This window comes from Rhyacophila brunnea, unplaced genomic scaffold (assembly GCF_057557595.1).
Source record: "Rhyacophila brunnea isolate RB1 unplaced genomic scaffold, BYU_Rbru_1.0 scaffold_7, whole genome shotgun sequence".
Lineage (NCBI taxonomy): Eukaryota > Metazoa > Arthropoda > Insecta > Trichoptera > Rhyacophilidae > Rhyacophila > Rhyacophila brunnea.
In genome coordinates, this window is record NW_028233339.1 from 25,622,115 (window position 1) to 25,643,300 (window position 21,186).

The 21,186-nt window shown below is 34.0% G+C and overlaps 1 protein-coding gene across 3 annotated transcripts; it reads right to left on the reverse strand.

The window, feature by feature from the left end:
- Positions 1–211: 211 nt before the first annotated feature.
- arm (armadillo) lies at positions 212–18,242 on the reverse strand. 3 transcript variants are annotated; one of them, XM_085957510.1, is made up of 13 exons: positions 18,134–18,242; positions 17,692–17,755; positions 14,406–14,633; positions 13,933–14,143; positions 12,952–13,534; positions 12,567–12,713; positions 12,184–12,321; positions 11,839–11,994; positions 10,018–10,188; positions 8,582–8,794; positions 6,223–6,495; positions 4,533–4,599; positions 212–1,070 (listed from the first exon to the last, which is right to left on the reverse strand). In XM_085957510.1, the coding sequence occupies exons 2-13, from the start codon at positions 17,726–17,728 to the stop codon at positions 898–900; spliced, it is 2,397 nt and encodes a 798-aa protein (XP_085813636.1). In that variant the 5' UTR covers positions 17,729–17,755; positions 18,134–18,242; the 3' UTR covers positions 212–897. The 3 variants fall into 3 exon arrangements, with proteins under 3 accessions (XP_085813636.1, XP_085813635.1, XP_085813637.1); XM_085957509.1 differs by having other exon boundaries at positions 12,184–12,324; XM_085957511.1 differs by lacking the exon at positions 4,533–4,599 and having other exon boundaries at positions 12,184–12,324.
- Positions 18,243–21,186: the final 2,944 nt, after the last annotated feature.

Genomic DNA, 21,186 nt, shown 5'->3' on the forward strand with positions numbered 1-21,186 from the left:
TTCTGAAGGATAAGCAATTCCATCGAGAATATTATATCTATTAAAACTGTGTTCAGAACAAATAATAAAAAATGGAAATCTCGGAAATAAAACACGGTTACTTTGCCAAATAATTAGTTGGCCTGTCATGTAAAATAAAAATATCATTTCTAATAAAAATAACTAAGAAAAATTAAACAATTTATACTATTTAATATAGCTGCATATTTTTGATTATTTCCTATTCAATGTTCTCTTACCGGTGAATGCTTTAATTCCTTGCTTTTACGATATTATAAAAGCACTTTATAGTACCTAACTGCAAATTTGGAAAGAGTCTCAACAAGCAAGCCGATACACTTTTATTATATTTTAAGTACTGAACCAAACACTAATAAAACAACTGAAATTACCATGAGTTTTATTTCCAAATATATCTGATTACCCTGTGAAATATTGAACGTTTTTGATTACAAAATTAATTAGAGATCTTATAAACTTAGCACAAGCTCTCGGCTTAACAAAGCATAGTAATGAATATAAAATTATTATACAATGTTTCCTCTACACTTTTCGAATATCTGGGCGTTAAATATAGTATTGATTATTTGTAATATGAAATATTATTCCAGTATGGGCAGCAAAAAAATACATAAAGCTTTACGACTTATGAAACAAGTTACTATTTTATGTAACCACAAGATTGATTTAACAATGCAGAATACTGTTGTTGAGACATGTGAAATAAACCGACAAGCATCCGCGTAGCTTATTGATACATATTATGTAGTAGTTCTTTTTTACAACAATTTACTTATTACTGAACTCGGTAAAATAACAGTTAAAAAAAACAAAATTATCACAAAATCATATTATAACAGGGGAATAGGAGGGTTGAGGGATAGTGGGTAAGGTTATTCAAAGGTCAGTGTCGTACCAAGCGGCCACTTGGTTGTTGTCTTGCGGAGGGTCGGGAAAAGAAATATCTGCGCCTCCCTCTTCACCCCCTACTTCCATGTCCATTCCGAATCCGCCCCCTCCACTGCCAATCTCCAAACCCTGCATGGAGTCTATTGGTATTTGATCATATCCTGCAGCCGAACAATAAACATTACAAATATACCATTTTTTTTATACTATGTTCTTCAATCCTAAACCACCTAATCCTAAACCTAAAGGAGTGGAGGTTTGTATTAAGAGATTTTTTTTATGAGAAATGGATGTTAGCCACTTGCTCAACCTATTATGTACTCCAAACATACATTGAAAAACAATGTGTACTTTCCAGACCCAGGATTCGATCCTGTTCACCACACGTTTGTTGCTCAATTATTATGAATAGCAGAACTTACACTTGAGTTTATGTAATGCAACAATCATGTGTCGTGAGGGTAAAAAAGAGGTATGTAACGTAAGAAAGGGATGGAATCAATTAGGTTATCGAAAAAAAATACTGGAGTATGTGTCGTGAGGGTAGAAAAAGAGGTATGTAACGTAAGAAAGGGATGGAATCAATTTGGTTATCGAAAAAAAATACTGGAGTATCTAGTGCTAAATGCCGCTTATCGGAGAATACCAGTAGTTTAGAAATCCTCGAAATATACAGAAATATTACACAACAGTGATAAAAAAATAATTAACATTTTATAGCACTCTCACTTAGCATGGAAATTTTAAATTTTTAGATTAATGAATTTTACCTTGCCCTTGTCACTGATGTACCTACATGATATCTAAAGCTTCTTTACTAGACAGATACATACATTTGAAAACCTTCTCACTGACTTCCACACAAAACCAAAATTAATAAAACCAACAAATAAAAAATGATATGTTCTGATAATGGTGTTATACTAATTGAATTTATAAGATTGTCATCAAAATGTGTAATGACGAAAATATTCAAATCTTCAAAAGATTTGGCATTAATACTTATGGATTTCACAATCTCTTTCATAAATCTAATACAAATACTGAACAAAAGGTATTAACCTATATTTGGCCATAAGGAGAACATTTTGCGGATCAATGTTGAATGAAGTATGTATTTACAAAAATATTCCATTATGTATTACATAAATAAGAAATTGACATCTACAAAAAGCTTATAACATTTACCCAATTTGAATGCAATGTGGAAATGATACCATGTTTAAGATATTCCAGGCACCAATCAAATCCTGATGTCAATGAATGAGCAAACAAACCAAGTTACATACAACATTCAATAGAAAGTATTCAGGCGAACAATGACATTAGTAAAAAATATTATACATGTTGAAATAATATTCATATAATAAATAAGAAAAACCCCATGCACAAGCTGTGTTAGTGTGTAAAAATATGTATAAAAACCAAGATAAAATAATCGCTCACATACAATACAACAAGTAGAGTGAAGTCATTAATAAAATATATCACCTGGCATTACTTAGTGATACATGGGTCCCTGGTTAAGCTGCGTGAAAAGATCAAAATAATAAATGTTATTGTTACATCTAGTAGCTACACAAAACGTCACCCAAGAAAGTGCGACCATCGCCAAACGAAACATGTACATACAAATATTATCCACAAAACATATTCACACGTCCTGTTTTTTGAAATAGTGGTAAAAAATATTTATTAGTTATCTTAAGTGACATTCTGAAAATGGCTTCAAAGACCGAAACAGCTGTCAACATAAATAGTAATTTATTTTACGAATTTATGAATTATTTTTGTTGATACAGGCATATAATGTTAATTAAATACGTATCTATTATAATTTTGTCAGACAAATTCAACAAATATTTAATCAGGCATAGTACATGGAGTACAATTCGATACCCACGGTGGAGTAATGAGAGTATCCACCCTAAACTTGTCCGGTCATAGTGGTAGGTGCGTCTGGCAATTTGCATATATTTTTAATGTGTATTTAACCCAGAGAATAGAATAGGCGAATGGCTAACATCCAGTCCCCGTATGTTAATACAAGCATCACCCCATGTAGATTCATAATTCTACATAGGAGTGAGAATGAGTACGTAATCTACTAGTAATAAAGTTTTGGCACAAGTGTGTAAATTTATTAAACATAATAGCCACATGGTATATCAGCGACAGCACTGGAATAGTGAAAACAAAATCCTATAAGTTGCGGATTCGAATTCCATAGATGTAACAAATTTACCTGTCGTTTATTTGTGAGTTTAATTCCAGAGTACGGTACTACTAATGGGTCGACTGAATGGGTAACAACAATTAAAAACTCGGCCAAAATAAGATATACCAAATTGTGCAGGTAAAAATGCTATGTGGAATGGTTTGACAGGTAACCATCGTTCATGGCGACCCCAGCGAGTGCGAATTCGCTATATAGCGATTTTCAATATTTTTCTATTGCATGCTTATTTTGACATGTACCACGTGCCAGAAACTGTCGTAATGAATGGAATAACGCATGTACAATCGGATTATTTGACGGTTTTCATTAAATTATACATAATAACTGCAACGGGGCGAATAGGATAAACAATGTAGATTTTTTTATCAACATGGAACAAAATTAATATAATTTTTTCAGTTTATTGCAATTATATTACTTTTATTTTTTATTTTTTTTATTTTATTATTAATTATGTTTAATTCATTAAAAAAGCGTTTTCATAATTTAAAATTTTTGTTTTTAACTCTTAAAATTAATAAAATTAATGACTTATGAAAACATTTAGAATTTGAATAAGCCATAAATACTCGGTTCATGTAGAATTCTCTAAATAAAATTGAACCAACAAAACATTACAAACCGTTGAAATCATAAAATATTTTATATACCTACAAAACCAATAATAGTATTATATGATTACGTAAATATTATGCGGCAACTGGTGTTAAGAGAAGATTTTTACTGAATGACAAATAATATTTAAACACTACTGATGGTTTTCTAATTTAAAAAAACCTCGAGATAAAACAGACAAAAAAGTTACATGGTTAGATGAGGCACTTATATCTACAATAAATGAATCAACAAAGCATGATGAAAATATTAATATCATTAGACCTGAAAAAAAACAATGTATGATGGATACATTTCCTAGAATTAATAAACACGATTTGACAGATTTAATTACATAACATCAAGAACTATTCCACAGAACCAAAAAAAATGTTACACATGTATGTATGTAGAAGGTACTATGTATATTCAATCAAGTAAAAATGTCAACAGTCAGGCATTTTGAAAAACATTAAAAAATATATTAATTTGTGGTTTTGGAAAGAAAACAATTAATCTGACAATAATTGTATACTCGGGACACCTTTATTTACATGCAATAAATAATTATTATTAATGAAATTATTTATAGTATGTAAATAAAGGCGGCTCGAGTATACACAACATTTTTGCATGAAAGAACTTTACATAGATTGATTAACTGATTAAAATCAAAGTGGCATAAATAAATGTTAGTTAGGTTATTTCCACACCGGTTATAGAGTGTAAGCCAACACTAGTGTAAGGACAGAACAAATAGAGACCCTCAGCTGTAAAGTTAGTGATTTACCTTGTTGGTGGAATGGCTGTCTGGACTCATAGAGGCCCTCATAACCTTGTTCGGGCCCCAGCATGTCCTATTTTCAAAACAGGTGAAATAATTCTACACGAACAAACACATACACACTACCACATCAACATGGTGGGAGTTTGCTTTTGACAGGTAAAAATTAAAATATCAGGTAAGTATTATATAACATATAAGCGTATTGTATTGTATTTAAGTGTGACTTATGATGAATTGAATAAAAATGTTATTGTACCGACAATAGTGAAAGAAAAATTTAGGTGATTGAATGATAGCCTGGTAAAACATGATTATAACTTTTTTGCCACATCTGAGTTGGATCTACGTTTTAAAGTACCTACCAAAGTGAAAAACAGAAATTCTGTAAGGTATTAATTAGATGTAAGGCTTAATGAGGGTAAAAATGGTATTATGGATTACTAAAGAATTTGAGCTGTTGGTTACAGGAATGATACATAATGCTATGCTGTATTCGTACACTAGGTAATCTGTAAAAAAATGAATTCAATACTAGATTGTAAAGAAATTTTATAGGTTATGTTAGGATTTTCACTTATCAGGCTTTACTCTAATGTCCCCGTAATATTCTTATGTGCAATATTACATCAAACTGTGGCATTAATTAATTATTACACAAACCGTTCGTTGACATGATCAAACATGGGGATGAACTCCTTGAACTATTGACTGCTTTATTTAAAAAAAAAAAATTGCGACTATACGCGATTTTTGCATGTGTTAAACTATGAATGATGATATAATGTTTAAGGCTTTCACGGTTGTTTTTTATCGTAGTAACTACGATATGAATGATGAATATATTTTATTAAAGCCCGTCAAGTTTTCCTAAAGCACTACAAAAAAAAACACCTACTCTATCTATAAACAGATATCATCATGCTCAGGTGGGAATAATGAATATTAAAAAGAAAAATTCTTGTGTTTGGGCGATTAACCTAGCGAAAAAAACCTACATAACCCATTATATTATTTTGTTGTCTTCCAATATTGAATTAAAATTTCATGGATTTGGCAACTCAATGAAGTGGGTGCAAAATGCATACATTATAAAAAAAGTTTTTTGAAGGGTGAATAATGTTAGATTATGTGTCAAGGGTGAAGGATATTTACCACCGGTTCACATTATTCAGGCTAGGTACGCTTCTCTTGTGTTGTTTATTTTCTGTTTTTAGTTTAGTTTATTCTGAACATTCACAAGATGTGAAAGAGTGAGTCAGTTATTATGGCCTGACAGCGAGAAGCAACATTTTGCAAATTGTAGCAAAGCAATCGGCGCAGTGTTCTTATAAGCTTGCAGCTTTAGCTCGCTCGAGTGTTAATTGGTTAGATAAATCACACTTAAATACAAATTATAAACTAAATTAACTTAAAACAGATCCAAATTAAATAACAGGATTGAAATATTTTATAACTAAGAAATAAAAACGTCAGCATGTTTACATGCATTAAATGGAAACGGGATAGCGAAAGGATATATTATTAACATTCGTAGAAGTCTATATTCTTGCTACCCAAAATGGTAACATATAAGTTATAGTAAAATCAAAAATTATTTTGGATAAGGATATCACAAAAGTGAAGTAAATTGCTGTGTCCACATAGATGACAGGACTAGAATTGATAAGTGGTAACAATAAGAGTGTTTTTTTACCTGTAAATCGGGTGCCATGGTGAGATCGTTATTGCCCCACATGTGCTGGTCCTCTCTGAAGAGAGAGTTGGTGAGCTCCATAGAGAGTCTCTTCTTATAGTCGTGAGGTTTATCTTCAGACATTCGGAAGAGAACGGCGGCGGCATAGGTGGCAACGCCTTCATTGCGAGAGTGAAGCAATTCTGTCAGAGGAGCTGTGGCTCCCTCTGCTTCAATCAACTCCGCGCCCTCCTTATCCGCTGCTAATTCGCACAGCACTCCTGCTGCCACACGCTAAAAGAAACACAGAATATTGGATGACCTTTTCCAAATATGTATGTACTAAATCACTTCTAACAACATACCTATATGAATATCTGGTGACTATATCTTTGTGCAAACAGAAAAACACATTAAGTCTAAAATCTCTACTTTTTAGGAATGCCAAAAGACGATTGATTTTTTGACGATTTTGTATGGGAACACCAATGTTTCTGTGTGTAATTATAGTAATTCAGAGGCTTTGATTCGACATATTACCTTTTTTCTCGTTTTTCATCTGATTTTTCGATTTTTAAGACCTATCACCCTCTTCCTTTCGCTCACAGATATTAACCCGATCGGCGCGTTAAGTTTCCATACAAAAGATGTGCTGTCCGCGGTAGGTTTTTCGAAATGTTATTCTTCGCTGTATTATAATAAATACGGCAGTTAAAAATTGTGGCTACAACTGTTATCATGCCTAGGTACATAAGGATCCAAGTGCCACACTAAAACACATAATGGAGTGTTGAATTTCGCTGTGTTTACTTTAACAAAACTACTGTATTGCTTTGTTGGGATAAACTCTGTAGCCATTTTCGATGACAAAGCAATCGACTTAAAAACACTTAAAAATGCCATAAAAATTATTGAAAATAATAGCTTTTATTGGTGACTTATGAATTATTGTTAATTAGTGTAAGTTTTATTGATGACAAATCCATTAAAATTGGATGGTAGTCACCAGTTTTATTTCGTGGCATAGATTGTGTCAGCATTTTACATGTTTTATGGGCCATTCTAATTTAAGCGTAAAGGTGAGTCCACACTGATTGAAAATATTATAATAATTTTTTTGTTTTTTTTTTTTTAGTGAAACTTGGATTTTGTAGATTACTTTTCAGTTTTATTGAGCATTGTATTATGTTAGTGATTGTCATTTTATGTTTTGTAAAAAAAACAATATTTATTTTTTAAATTGCGTAAATTTTTCCAAGTGCTATAAAAACTTTTTTTTTGGGTAAGGTTTAAAAAATTTATAAGCATTAAATTGTACGCGAAGATAATATGTAATATAGTTGAAAAGTCAATATTCCATGATTTATATTTTATATTATATTTTATACCTACCCGTGTGTGTTTTTTTAGCAAAAATTTATACGTTTTATATATTCCTTCATAGTAATTCGTAATTTATTGGTAAAACTTGCAATCCTCTAAAATATAATAATATATATTTTTTCATTCCGTGTGGACGCATCTTTACTAAATATTTATGACTTTCAATAATGAGCTCGATTTATGACTTTGAAACAATTAGGGAGACACATGAGTAATAAATGACATAATCCAGAACACAAGTTCAAGTACATTTTTAGAAATATTACAACAAATTTCTTTTCGTTTTTTGGTTGTCTTTTTCGTATTCCCGCACATGATGTAAAAATCGCGGTGAATTCAACTTTACACGTTAAATACTCGGCGCACACTCAACTCGAATGAAATATATTTTGTATACCTACTGCGCAGCCGCGAAAAATACTGCGTAGATTTGAACTGATGCAATCGTACCGGCGAATCTCGATAGATCGAGGGGGTTCGAAAGATCGATGTTTATGAAATTAAAACAACATATTTTTGACAAAGTTATCGATATGGCGGTACGAACACGAATCAGAGCATTTTTCAATACAAAAATTAATACTATGCGTGAAGTATTTCCTACTTTACCGACATTTCAATTTTCGATATCAACAGTTGCGACATCCGCCCAGTATCAGAGCTTATGTAAAAAAAACATATGTCCCATCCGCGGCGATCGGGTTAAAAGAATCTCTGGGAATTTACTGTGATGGTGATGAGATATAAATGATGAGGTACTGATATCTTGTAATGAAAAAGCGGCATCCTCGAAAAAGGATGTTTGTAATAACCTGGTGTGCATTGTTACCGGGCATTCATAATATTGTTATCCAATGGTCCATGATGCATTCGAACACGTCTCCGATTGGCACGTGCGAATGAGCGAAAACTGAGTATGCCGGCAAGAGGGACTATGCAAGAAGGCTGGATACCGTGTACCAATTCAATGCTATACAATATAGGAATGTGTCAGTACCTGAATATTCTCAATCTCATTGAAGAGCAGCTGAACAAAGATGGGCACCACGTTCTGTTGTCGAATGTGGGCACGGTTAAGTGACTCTCGGGCTAGGATGTGAAGAGCTCCGACTGCCCCTTCCACTATCTCTTCCATTCTGACGCCGTCCGCATATGCTCCTCCCACTCCCACTCCTGTTACTGAACCCCCACCACTCGACACCGATGTGCGCTGTAAATGAAACAATTTATAAAAATTCCATATCTACACCACAGTAGCTGTCGATTCACACTCAACCGGGCTGGATGCAAGCCTCGGCCGCACTTCAATACCAAATGTCAGTGGACATTTTGCTCTTCTTCCCTCCCCATTCAGCCACAGTACCACATGGTCGAGTGGTGAGTGCTCCTTGTAACTCTTCTCCACTCCACTATACCATCCTTATTCCACGTATTTCTGTAACTCCCTTCAAAGATGTTGCATATGGAACAAGTAAATTCTAATTTGACTATAGTGACAACCGCATTCTAAACTGCTCAAGCACCTTACTCAGTTTATATGAAAATTAGTAGACCATGGGTCCTTTTATTTCTTCACTTTCATACGTTCCATCTCCATTGGTTTTCTTTAACAATGACTCCCTTCCTCCCATCAACCTAGATCCTGCCGGTCAATAATTTCTGTAATACATACCTATGCATCTATTATATTACAAATATTATGTATGTAGATAGTTTCTACTTATACATGCAAGGAACCAATGACATTAATATGGACGAAGCATCTAGAAAATAAAATGACACTCACTTTGTGTCGGGTCTGCCGGATGGCGAAATTCATATTTTAATATCGGTATCCTACGCTCAAATGAACATTCTGCTTGTAAGCGGTCTGGCGACACCGCTGGGTCTGCCCATACAAAATTTATGACTGTCAGGTTTCGACTCCACCGTTATTATTGTGTTACAAAATGCCAATGTGCCTAGTTAAAAATTGTAAAAAAAATCTACAAAACACTCCAAGAAAGATGGGATATCACTTTTCATGTGTTAGTATTATTTATTATTTATAAAATGCCATTTTAAGATATTGATGAATGTTTATTCAATGCAATTGAATGACAGAAACCAATGGACTTGAAGCGCTGGGCTCACTTGCGTCTAATCTCCGAGAAGTCGTAAGTAACTGAGAATCTGTTTCTAACGCAATGAGTCATGACACTAATACGCCATTACAATAAAGGTTATATTACTATAAATTCTCGAAGCTTGTATCGCATAATGGAAATGGATACGTCATATGGTCACGTGACATCTACCTATACATCTGTGAATGACTTTCATGCACAATTTCTCGTGCGTATGAAGTGAGTTGTCCATTTAATATGTCATTGCAAGGAACTCTAAGCATCAATCAAGTAATATTAAGTAATAGAAATAAATCATGATAAATACCCGCTGAGTGTCCTGGAAAGCACGCATGAGGAGTCTGACGAGGTGATGAATGGCCCCATGGTCGCGAAGCGGTCCATGGTTGGAGGGCAAAAGTGCCAAATTGCGGATCAGACCGATCACGGCCTTCACCAGAGGCCAGCGAGATGGCGGGTGGAGCAGCTTCACAATTACCTGTACGATTAAGTGAAAAACAAATTATTGCCTACATGTATGAAGAAAAATAGGAGTCTAAATACTTATAATGTGAACGTTGACATTAAAAGATTATAATCATTAACCATCGATCAATGGCCGATCTGATTTATATTCATATTTCCTTTAAAACTCAATCAATGGTAGGAAAGTTTTTGTATTTCATCATGCACTTTAGTCCTGCGAGTAGAATATATTTCGTCAATATATTCAACGTCCCAGATACATAATATGATGGTGGTATTCAAAGCACTGTGGCCGATTCGATAAATGTAATAATTCCAGACAATCTTCAATTCAATTTGCCATTGCACGGTCACGATGACATAAATCGTCTAATAACAAAAACCGATCAAGTCCACAATTCAATATACATAATTGGGAATTTACATTTTTGTGCGTCAAGCGTAACTGGTTGGTTTTAGCATTAGTTATTTTTTTCTATCATATTTTATTTTCAAAATGGAATAATAAGCATATTTTTACTTGTTTATTTTCAAAAATCTATTTTTTTTCATGCTATTTTGGGGCGATTTAGAAGTTATATACCTTTACCTTAATGTCATATTCTAAATTGCACAAAGAATATGGACGTATTTTTAGTTCCTTTGACCATATGTGTGGCTCATCGGTTTTTGTTATTAGATGCCTAATATATTCTAGCATATTCCCATATTGAACTCGGAGTCACAATTGGATACGCTTCACTTGCATTCTTTCATAGATAAAATTTTTGTTAAAATATCATTGCATAAAGGGTTGAAATGCTTGACACTTTTATGATAGAAAATAATTTGGAGTAGACAAAACAAATTGGTGTACGTATAGATGTTATATATCCAGATGTTATGGAGAGTTGCCTAGCCCAGTGAGTTAGGCGCTGGCCTTTCATCTAAAGACTCAGGGTTTGATTCCCGGCGAAGTTGCAATATATTTATGTGATTTTCTCAAAACCTGGATGTTTGTGATTGTTTCACTTATATTACTAATTACACTACTGTTTCACTACTTACGCTCCTGTCATTGAGCCATTTTGGCTTGTTGTAATGTTAAAAAAAATCAATACAAAACTCAGATGCACGTTGGACCCATTGTACCATAGCAAAGCATTCACTGAGTAAAAAGTATTGAAGTCCTCTGGTGAATTTAGTCTTGGAATGCGTAGTGAATACGTTAAATTTTATTAAAACTGCTATCACAGACTAGATTTTTCAAGACAATCTGTGGAGATAAAGAAAGTTTACAAATACACACCTCTGTCGTATGTACTATTGGAGCTAATGATGGATGTGTCATAGCAATGTACTACCCATTCAAATTATAGACCCGAATGACATGCAAAATACTTTATGGATATAAATTAACTGTGTGGTGAAAACCAAGCTCACCTATCTCACACTTCTTTTTTTTTAGAGTCTTAGTTTTAGAGTACAAAATCCAATCAGTTAATTTTTTTTTCATAGGACTTTTTTCATGTTTTGAGGTTTTTAAAATGGTGTATTTTCTATATTAAAGAAAATAATATTCTTAAATTTTGTGTATTCAATATTGAATAAAAAAAAATTAATGAAAAATCTTCATAAAGGGAATGGTGAAATGAAAAAATTTAAAATTAAGAATTATGTGTACCTGGAGTCCGTAATTTTGTCTCACTCCATTCTGAGCCATCTCGGATTCGACATGGCGAGAAGTGAGATGTCGAAGGGCACACACAGCCGGTTCAGTGATCTCCTCACGGTCGCCGGCATTTACGATTGTACGAACCAAAGCGTCCACTCCTCCGACCTGTAAAGCACCATGTTTTAAAATTAAAACCAAAATCATCATTAAGTATTTGCAGCATTGAAAATATGTCCATCCATGAAATTTGCTGAGCTAAATACTCAGCCAAATATAGCTATTTGAAAATAATAGAAATATTAATTGAAGAACATATTATTTTATCTACATGAAACGAACATGTTTATACAGTACCTGGCAAACAGTGACTTTATTGCGCTGATTATTGCAGGTAAGATTGGAGAGGATGCCGGCTGCGCAAGTGACGATATTGACGTCGGTGGAGGCCAAGACCTGCACCAGACTCTGCAGTAGCCCCTCCAAGCCGTCCACCTGCAAAAAGTTTCAAATGACAAATAATTTAAAACGTTCAGCAACCTCACTCCATTATTGCATGCATTATTATAATACACACTTACATATGTGTTTAACAAGGATTGAATCATTAAATTATGTGGATAGCACGATATTGTCCATTCATATTTAAACTTCTTCTAATTATATTGACAGAGAGCATTCTGTGAAATGAAATAAACACAATCGAGACGTAATGCTTGCAAAAAGATATAAATAAAAACCTTTGTTCCGGCATCAGACAAGTTACGTAGGGTCCAGAGACAGTTCTGTACGAGCCGGCCACTCTGATTGCCGAGGTGCATCGCCAACGCTTGCATACCGCCCGCCTCTACAATCGCTGGTTTGTTGGATGAGCAGACAGACAGAACCTGAAAATATTCCACAGGACAGTAAGTGAATTATGTAGTATTCTATAACCAACCAGGGCATAGATTTACAATGAATCAGGGCATAGATATGTATGTGAAAGAGCGAGGGCATATGTAATTCAACAGATCACAACTAAGTCGTTGGCAGTACTTAATTGTATAATGGTAACCACAACCACAAAACTTGAATGCTTCGGAGATTATTCATTTAGATACATTTATTGAAATAGTATCTTACCTTTAGCACCCGTGATGTGGTCCAGAGCAGCTTCTCATAATCGTAGGAGCGCATGATGCGCACCAGCTCAATCGGTCCCTGAGAGGCGAGAATGATAAGCTTCGATTCCTGATTGCCGTAAGCCAAGATTTGCAGGCAGTCAGTGACGATAGCTAGAAACTTGACATTGTTGCGCTGGAGGAGTGCCACCATCTTCTGAAGACCACCGGCCAGACGCACAGCCATTTTGGAACCATCCTGATGCAGCAAGAGATTGTGGAGAGTGGTGATGGCGTAGAAAAGCACTGATTCCACCGGAGAGCTGAGAAGTTTGACCAGCGCCGGAATTCCACCACTCTTGAAGATGGCCAGCAGACCTTGACGGTGATGTGAGAGGTTGTGCAGAGTGCCTACAGCTCCTTTGGTCGTTTCCAGGTCATTGCTGTTGGAGATGGCGCGGACCAGTGCAGCTACCATCTGCGGAGAGTTCATGATGGCGTGACGAGATGCTTCTTTCTTGGACAGCTGGTGAACCATCATGGCGGCTTGTGACACCACGACTTGATCCTCGTCATTGAGGAGCTTGATCAATTCAGGAATGGCCCTAAGAAACAATCATTGGTATCAAATCACTTTTCTAGAAAAGATCATTACATATTATTATAATTATGAGTTCATCTAAAATGCGAAATATAATTATACTGAGAAAAATATTGAACCAGTACCTACTGACTGGTCATAGAAGAAGTGATAGATGATATTTAAATCGGCTACTTGACAATGAAATATGGATGAACATATCAAAGACAATCTCAATTTTTAATAATTTTAGTTATGTAAGATACCGGACGAAAAATAACATATAAAGTGATAGAAATAAAAATACAATATTTTATAGATAGTTCAATATTATGTATCTCCTGACAACACTTTCTTGTTAATATCAGTGGAATGTAAATTTACTTGTGTTTGTCGTGTAGTCAATATTAGGTAGATAATAACCTGGTGGCAAGATCGGCATCATCCTGATAATTGATAAGATTGACGACAGCGTGCTTCAGCATCTGACTGGGCTCCGCGAGGCGTTGGACAGCAGTGGGCTGGGCAGGGTCAAACTGGGTCGAAGGGATTTCAATTCCCTCTTCCAGAGTTTCTGGGAACATTGCCGCTCGCACTCGCTGAGAACGAGTCTGCGATAGTTGCTGATTCATATCTGGTGAAAAAAAGCCATTTTATCAATCATCTGCATCAAAATTATATGTATTTATGATCTCTTGTGAAAGTATCATAACTTGGTTAATTGTAAGGGCCAATTCCTTTGGTCCAAATATGTAATATATTAAGTATATTGAATTATGAAAAAAGTAAACTTTAGATCCAGCTGGGATTTAAGCCCAGTACCTTCCGCCTGCCAGATTAACACTGAGATGCAGCAGCTAGCGATAGGCATTTAATCGACTCATTGTTATAATTACCATCGACTTGATCTTGAGTGAAACCCTGCGCAAATCCCTGGTCCAGATCGAACATGAGCTGGTCTCCTTCGATATCATCGTCCTCCTTGCCGGAGAGTGAGGGCACCTGGGTGGCGGCTCCGGAGTTGATTCCGGAATCTCCCAGGTAAGAGCCCTGCTGCCATAGCAGCGTCTGGTCCTTGCTGGACGCCATCGGGACGTCAGGCCCCGGATAGTTATTGTGGGACACTGCAAAGAAACAAAATATTACATTGAGCCAATTTCAGTTTCAAAATAGATATTAAAATGTATGAATATACACCAGAACATACCTATTTGCTAATATAAAAAATATTAATGATGAAATTATAATTCCAAACAGGCGATGCTTTTTTACATTAAAATACTTACAACATCTAATAACCTACGGCTGATTGCAAGCTAATGTATATTATATATACTATGAATGTACCTCACAGTCAACGATGGCTGCGAGGCTTAAGCGTCAGCCAATAGCGTCGTGGGTCCCAGGTTCGAATCCTGGGTCTGGCAAGTACACATACTGTTTTTCAATTTGTATATGAGTCAGGAGTATGGACTTAATAGGTTGTGCAAGTGGCTGACATCTATTTCTCGTAAAAACAAAATCTGTTAATACTAACCTAACTAAGAAGTCAAACCGCCAGTTTGAAAAACATTCGGCAGTACCTATTTATGAATTGTCAGCCTAGGTCATACAGTGGCGGTCATCTTTATATAAATACTGAGCCTTGAGTTTGACTATTCGGCTGGCCAAAAAATATGGATTTTGTTTTTTCAATGCATTTGATCCACTGTGAGGACCCAATGTGCTGGCCAAATACATGACTGACAACCATTCAATGTAAATAAAATCTGTTAACACAACCTCCACTATGGTAACGAGCATGGTAGTTTATCTACAAATGGAATACTTACTAAAAACAATGGCAATAAAATACTATAGGACGTATGAGACTTTTAGGGAAGCTTTTTATGTTGACAATCTTGTTTTCATAATGTTTCTCAAATTACTAAATTTGTTACTGATTGCACAAACCACAACATTTCTGAAATATTCAAGTTAAATTTGGATATTATCCTTATTATATTTCTGCATGTGGGCCTACGTCCGGATGTACAGATATTGTCGTTAAATTAAACAAACATATAAGCAACGCTACCACCAAATAGTGGCATGACTTAAGAAACGCATGCGGCATTCAGCCATTTTTTCGTTCGCTAGATGAACGCATCGCAGTGAATAGCCTGTGCATTGCCTGCCTCAAACCGGATTCAAAATGGTAGTTTTTTGTGATGAAAGTGCGAATGCACGTAGCTCCATCACCAGTGTATTTCTGTTCAAGATCACGTCATCAGTGTTGCCAACCGAATGATTCCATGAAAAATATATAAAGCCAAAATGTTCTGTTTATTACAAAAGATAGTGAATAGCCTGTGCATTGCCTGCCTCAAGCCGGATTCAAAATGGCCGTTTTTTGTGATGAAAGTGCGAATGCACATAGCTCCATCACCAGTGTATTTCTGTTCAAGATCACGTCATCAGTGTTGCCAACCGAATGATTCCATGAAAAATATATAAAGCCAAAATGTTCTGTTTATTACAAAAGATAGTGAATAGCCTGTGCATTGCCTGCCTCAAACCGGATTCAAAATGGCCGTTTTTTGTGATGAAAGTGCGAATGCACGTAGCTCCATCACCAGTGTATTTCTGTTCAAGATCACGTCATCAGTGTTGCCAACCGAATGATTCCATGAAAAATATATAAAGCCAAAATGTTCTGTTTATTACAAAAGATGACAACACTGCCAAACTACAAAATTAAAAACTATTTAATGTACAAGTGTAGATTTTAGAGATTGTAGAGACACACGGTGTTTAATACACCTTCAACCTAAAACAAGCACAAAACTACTACTTAGGGCAGCGGTTTCCAACCTGGGAGGCGCGCCTCCCAGGGGAGGCGCGATCTATTGCCAGGGGAGGCGCCAAAATTTTTGAATAAATTATTTTTTATACCATAATATCTACAAATAAATAAAAGTTCATATCTTAACGTAACAGTGAAAATTCAGTGCATCAATGTTTATTTTAATATATATTACATATATTTAAATCCTATTAAAAAAATATTTGGAGCGGAGAAATTTAAAAATGGCGCTTTTGCAAACGCTCTGTTTCGGTAATGCACAAAACGACCGCTGGTTGCATGAAAACAATAACCTCAAATTTAAATGTCACTCGTAGCTAAAGTGTCAACTGAAGCGTGTAGGCAGGGTGTGATATTTTTTTTTTTTAATTGTTTTTGACGTGATTTCTTTAATATAATATAACAATAATACATGTCTCCACTTTAAAATGATTTCTACGCCAGATATATTGAAGCAAACAAAAATCCATTTCCTGAGTTCTTGGTTAGTTTGCTAATGCATTTTTCATATAATTTTATTAATAGTAAAAAAAGTCGCCTGCGGCGCTGCTTTGTTTCAGGGCTATTAAATATTTTTAATATATGGGTGAAAGATCCTGGCCTGTGGGCCCTATTCAATATGTGGAGAATCCATTAATTTTTGTCAATGAACGATGATGAATTTGGTTGACTTCTTTTAAAATTGATTGTGGTAATAAACAAGCTCATTCGTCGCATGAAAATAAATTAATTAAAAAATGAATTTGATATAAGTAAGTAGTAAAAACTTGTGTGTTAAAAAAGTGTCTGTATTATTTAATGAAATAAAGGGGGGGAGGCGCCAAGATTAGATTTTTTTTAAAGGGAGGCGTAGTAACATAAAGGTTGGAGACCACTGACTTAGGGTGTTAAAATCAAAATGAAAAAGTTGAAGTGGAAGTGTAGGGCATGTAGTAAGCAAATGTAAACAAAGCTATGTAGGTACCCAGCTATTAGCATTCTTTATTTTATATCGAATAGGTATATCGATAGCTGACTTAAAAGAAAATTTGGTAATTCTATCTGTAGGGCCCTTTATTGACGACTATGTCAAAATAATAATATTATTAGCAATAAGCAAAATATAACAATACTCAATAATCAGAAGACCTGTATTTATAATACATGTCATGCGAATAAATGAGGCAAACAAAGATATGAAACCGCGGAAACGATGGAATGTTTTTTATTTCTAAGAAATAGCGAGATAACGAATAAAAAGGTTTGCCTCAAGTGAGTCACATCATTGAAGTATGAAATATTGGTATTTGACTACCTGAAAATGTGGCATAATTTTGTTATATTATTAATATACTAACTTGTCCGGTTTTGAGTTGGTGGCAGCTGATAACTCATGGCTGCAGCGGGTATTTATTTCAACACCTGAAATAAAGATATCATTTTTATTGAAATGCACTACAACAGATTACATTTTACGTCTAAATATGGCAACGCCGCATCTTGTCGATAACAAGTGCATTTAACGATATTACCCGTCAACAGGTGCAATAATCAATTAAAACTGTCCACTATCACTCGAAGAATATTTCAAAGCAACTCGGAATGTAATTTTAAACCACAAAATATGCAAATAGGTAACTACATTAGAAAAGAAATTGTTTTCACAACAAAACAGTCATCCATGACAGTCTGGTATCCGTATCGTTATCACCACACCCGTAAGAGATTTGTGATTAACACAGCCGCGAATTTAATAGTAAACCATGTCTATTATCGGCTTAATTAAATAACTTAACTCACCTCGAAGTAAAATATAAATATTTTCAATCAACGAAAAACAATAAATCGATTTTTATCACGGTATCCACCCGCAACACTCTCGAACCTACGGAATGGCGGTGACCGAGTTGCCACACAAAAAAAGCCCAATCTTTTTGCATATAAATATTACATTACTTGTATACTTGGTCAACGGCTCGCTCCAAAAGCTCACTGCAAAAAATTATAATCACAATATTTTTATAGCAAAGTAAAGCACCTGCAAAATGTTTGCTTCAATCTAAAAAATGATTTAGGAGATTTTTTAATATCTTTCATTAATTCTTTTAATATACATTTTATAAGATCATAAAAACAAGCTTCACTAGGTCGGTAGGTATATTATTATTATCCATAAAATATAATTTAAATAATTTTACTACATAGCAATTATATTTTTAATTTACATTCATCGGTTTACATGGTAGGTACCTATCTATTTTGGGATACCTACCTAATTAAAGCAAAGTCTTCAATGAGCCTTTTTTAAAGATGCACCTAGCGGAAAAATACGATGCTTGCAATTTGAGACATTTTTTGATAATTTACAATTTTAACTGTATTAATGAATAAATATGTATCTGAAAACATTAAAAAGAAAAATATTTTTTATTTTAAGTCAAAGATAAACTTACAATAATTGTAAATTAATGTCAATTTGTTGAATCGGACCGCACCCTATTATTACATAATATTTTATGGTCATATTTATTATTAAAATTTAGTTTATTAAGTTTTCTAAGCATCACTTAAGAGATTTTTGACTAATTCATAGTTTTAATATTTTTTATATCTATTTTAAAAAACATCGATGTTTATATAAAATATAAATGTGTATAACTTGAAATCCTTTTTATTTATGTGTGGTCCTAATATTGAAGCTTGATTTTGTTGAAGTGTTTCAGTTGAAATTGTAAATTATCAAAAAAATATCTCAAATTGCAAGCTTCGTATTTTTCCGCTAGGTGCCTCTTTAAAAAAGGCTCAGTGAAGACTTCGCTTTTTAAGTTAATAAAATAGTAAAGTTTTTACTTTACCAATGCTTTCAATTTTATGTACCTACTCGATCACAGTGATAATTATTTAATAAAATAAAAATTAATGATAACTCTTTTTTCTAAAATAAGGTGATAATAATAATTGAACAAAATAATAAAATATTGTAATATAATATTGTATTATTATCAATTTTGATTTATTAAAATTTTCCCATCAACAACATTAATGATATCTCTGTGAATAATTATGTGAAGTTATATTGAGAGAAACGTACGTCATGCGTTTATAAATTATATAATTAGCAATAGATGGCAGTATACACTTCGAAATGCAAGGAGAAAAATAAGGTATTATATTATTATTTTCGCTGTTTTATGAAAAACTCATTTTAATTTTTCATTATCTTCATTAATTTTATTTGTAATTTTTCATCCTCTAACAAAATAGCAAAAAATATTTTATGTGTTAGTTAATAATTATTTGAAAAATATTCGCTAGTGTTTTATTTTTCAGTTATTTAAATTTAGAATTGTTTACACACAATGACACAATATAATTTTTGTCATTCCCATATCTATCAACCAAATAAATTATCTTATCAAAAAAATAATGAATCCAGATATGTCATCAAGGAAATCGCTTCCTCTGGGATTAACAGCTAATGACTACGATAATGCGGGTGCCCAAACCAAGGAAAAAAAGAAAACAGAATTACACAGCGATGGCACAAAGAGGTTACATGATGTAGCATACCCAGAGAGCCACGGTACTATGAAAAACATCATTTTTTCTACTGCCGGAGATTTACTGATCAACTCATATACTTCTGGAATTATTGAGGTATGTGATTAGGTAGATAAATATCAATAAAACACAGACCAAACTATTCGAGTAAGTATTTATTTGTACTTGTAAGCCCCGAATGACAGAATAGTCGATTGTGGGCAACAAAATAACTGACAAGGATTATCATATGATTATAATGATGATATACCATGACTTTAATGACAGTTTTGGTTTATGACTTATGAGGGCAAAGCTATCAAATGCAAGAAATACAATGCTCTGAAATGTCATCAAATATTATCTACCAATATTGAATGCGTTTACGTGATAGACTTTAATCGATCTGATGGATACAGACGTAAATATTTATACTAACATATTCTTTAAGACATGTTTGTAAATATTGCATATTTTTCCATACTCTAGAATTGTACTTTCTTACTACCACACCCAGAACGTAACGCACTTCCCATTATGTTGAGTTTCCAGCCATCGAGCTACTCAAATGGAGGTCTTACCGCACTTAGTGAGGTCGGCTGGGGAATCGATTCTCGTAAATACAATACTGATTACACTGTGCAAGGATTAAGAATATTGTCATATTATATGCAGGGTCAAATTTAACATAAGGCGAATGAGGCTATAGCCCAGGGCTCCCAAGTAGGTAGGGGCTACGAGAGACTTCATTCATGAAAAAACTTAAGGGCAGAGGACCGCCTCCGTAAAGCTCATGTAACAAATTTCTCGTGGATCTACATTTACCTACATATACCTATGAGTACAGGATGAGTGGATTTTATGACTTTATTTTATTCAAGGCGGTGTCGAAAAGTCAAAATTTTCGAACTTCTAGCGAGAAAGTAGAATCACAATTCAAAACCCTTTTGAGATTGAGATTTATTTTTCTCAGTAAGTATCTATATAATATATAGATACTTACTATGTGCATATTATGCACATATATAATCAAAAAGTTTACACGTTCTAATGCCAATGGAGTTTGAAATACCTATTAAAAATAAGAGATTATGATGAAATACTAAGTGGTTTTGCAAACAAATAATTACAAGATAAAAAAGAACTCTTTATAGGTATACCACGTTTTTAAATTTTCTGTTGAATCATTTATAAACTTGATAATTCTATGTCTATAATTTAGGACAAAGCAATTAGGCAATTGTCAACAAATCATTTTTTTGCTATTTTGCAACAAACAAACAAACAAATATAGAATACTGAAATGTCATTTT

Coding starts and splice junctions, on each gene's coding strand:
- arm (XM_085957509.1), bottom strand. CDS start 17,728: ATGAGTTATCAGCTGCCACCAACTCAAAACCGGACAA. Junction 4,600..6,222: donor CCATGGCACCCGATTTACAG/GTAAAAAAACAC, acceptor TTTTGAAAATAG/GACATGCTGGGGCCCGAACA. Junction 1,071..4,532: donor ACAGCCATTCCACCAACAAG/GTAAATCACTAA, acceptor GTTCGGCTGCAG/GATATGATCAAATACCAATA.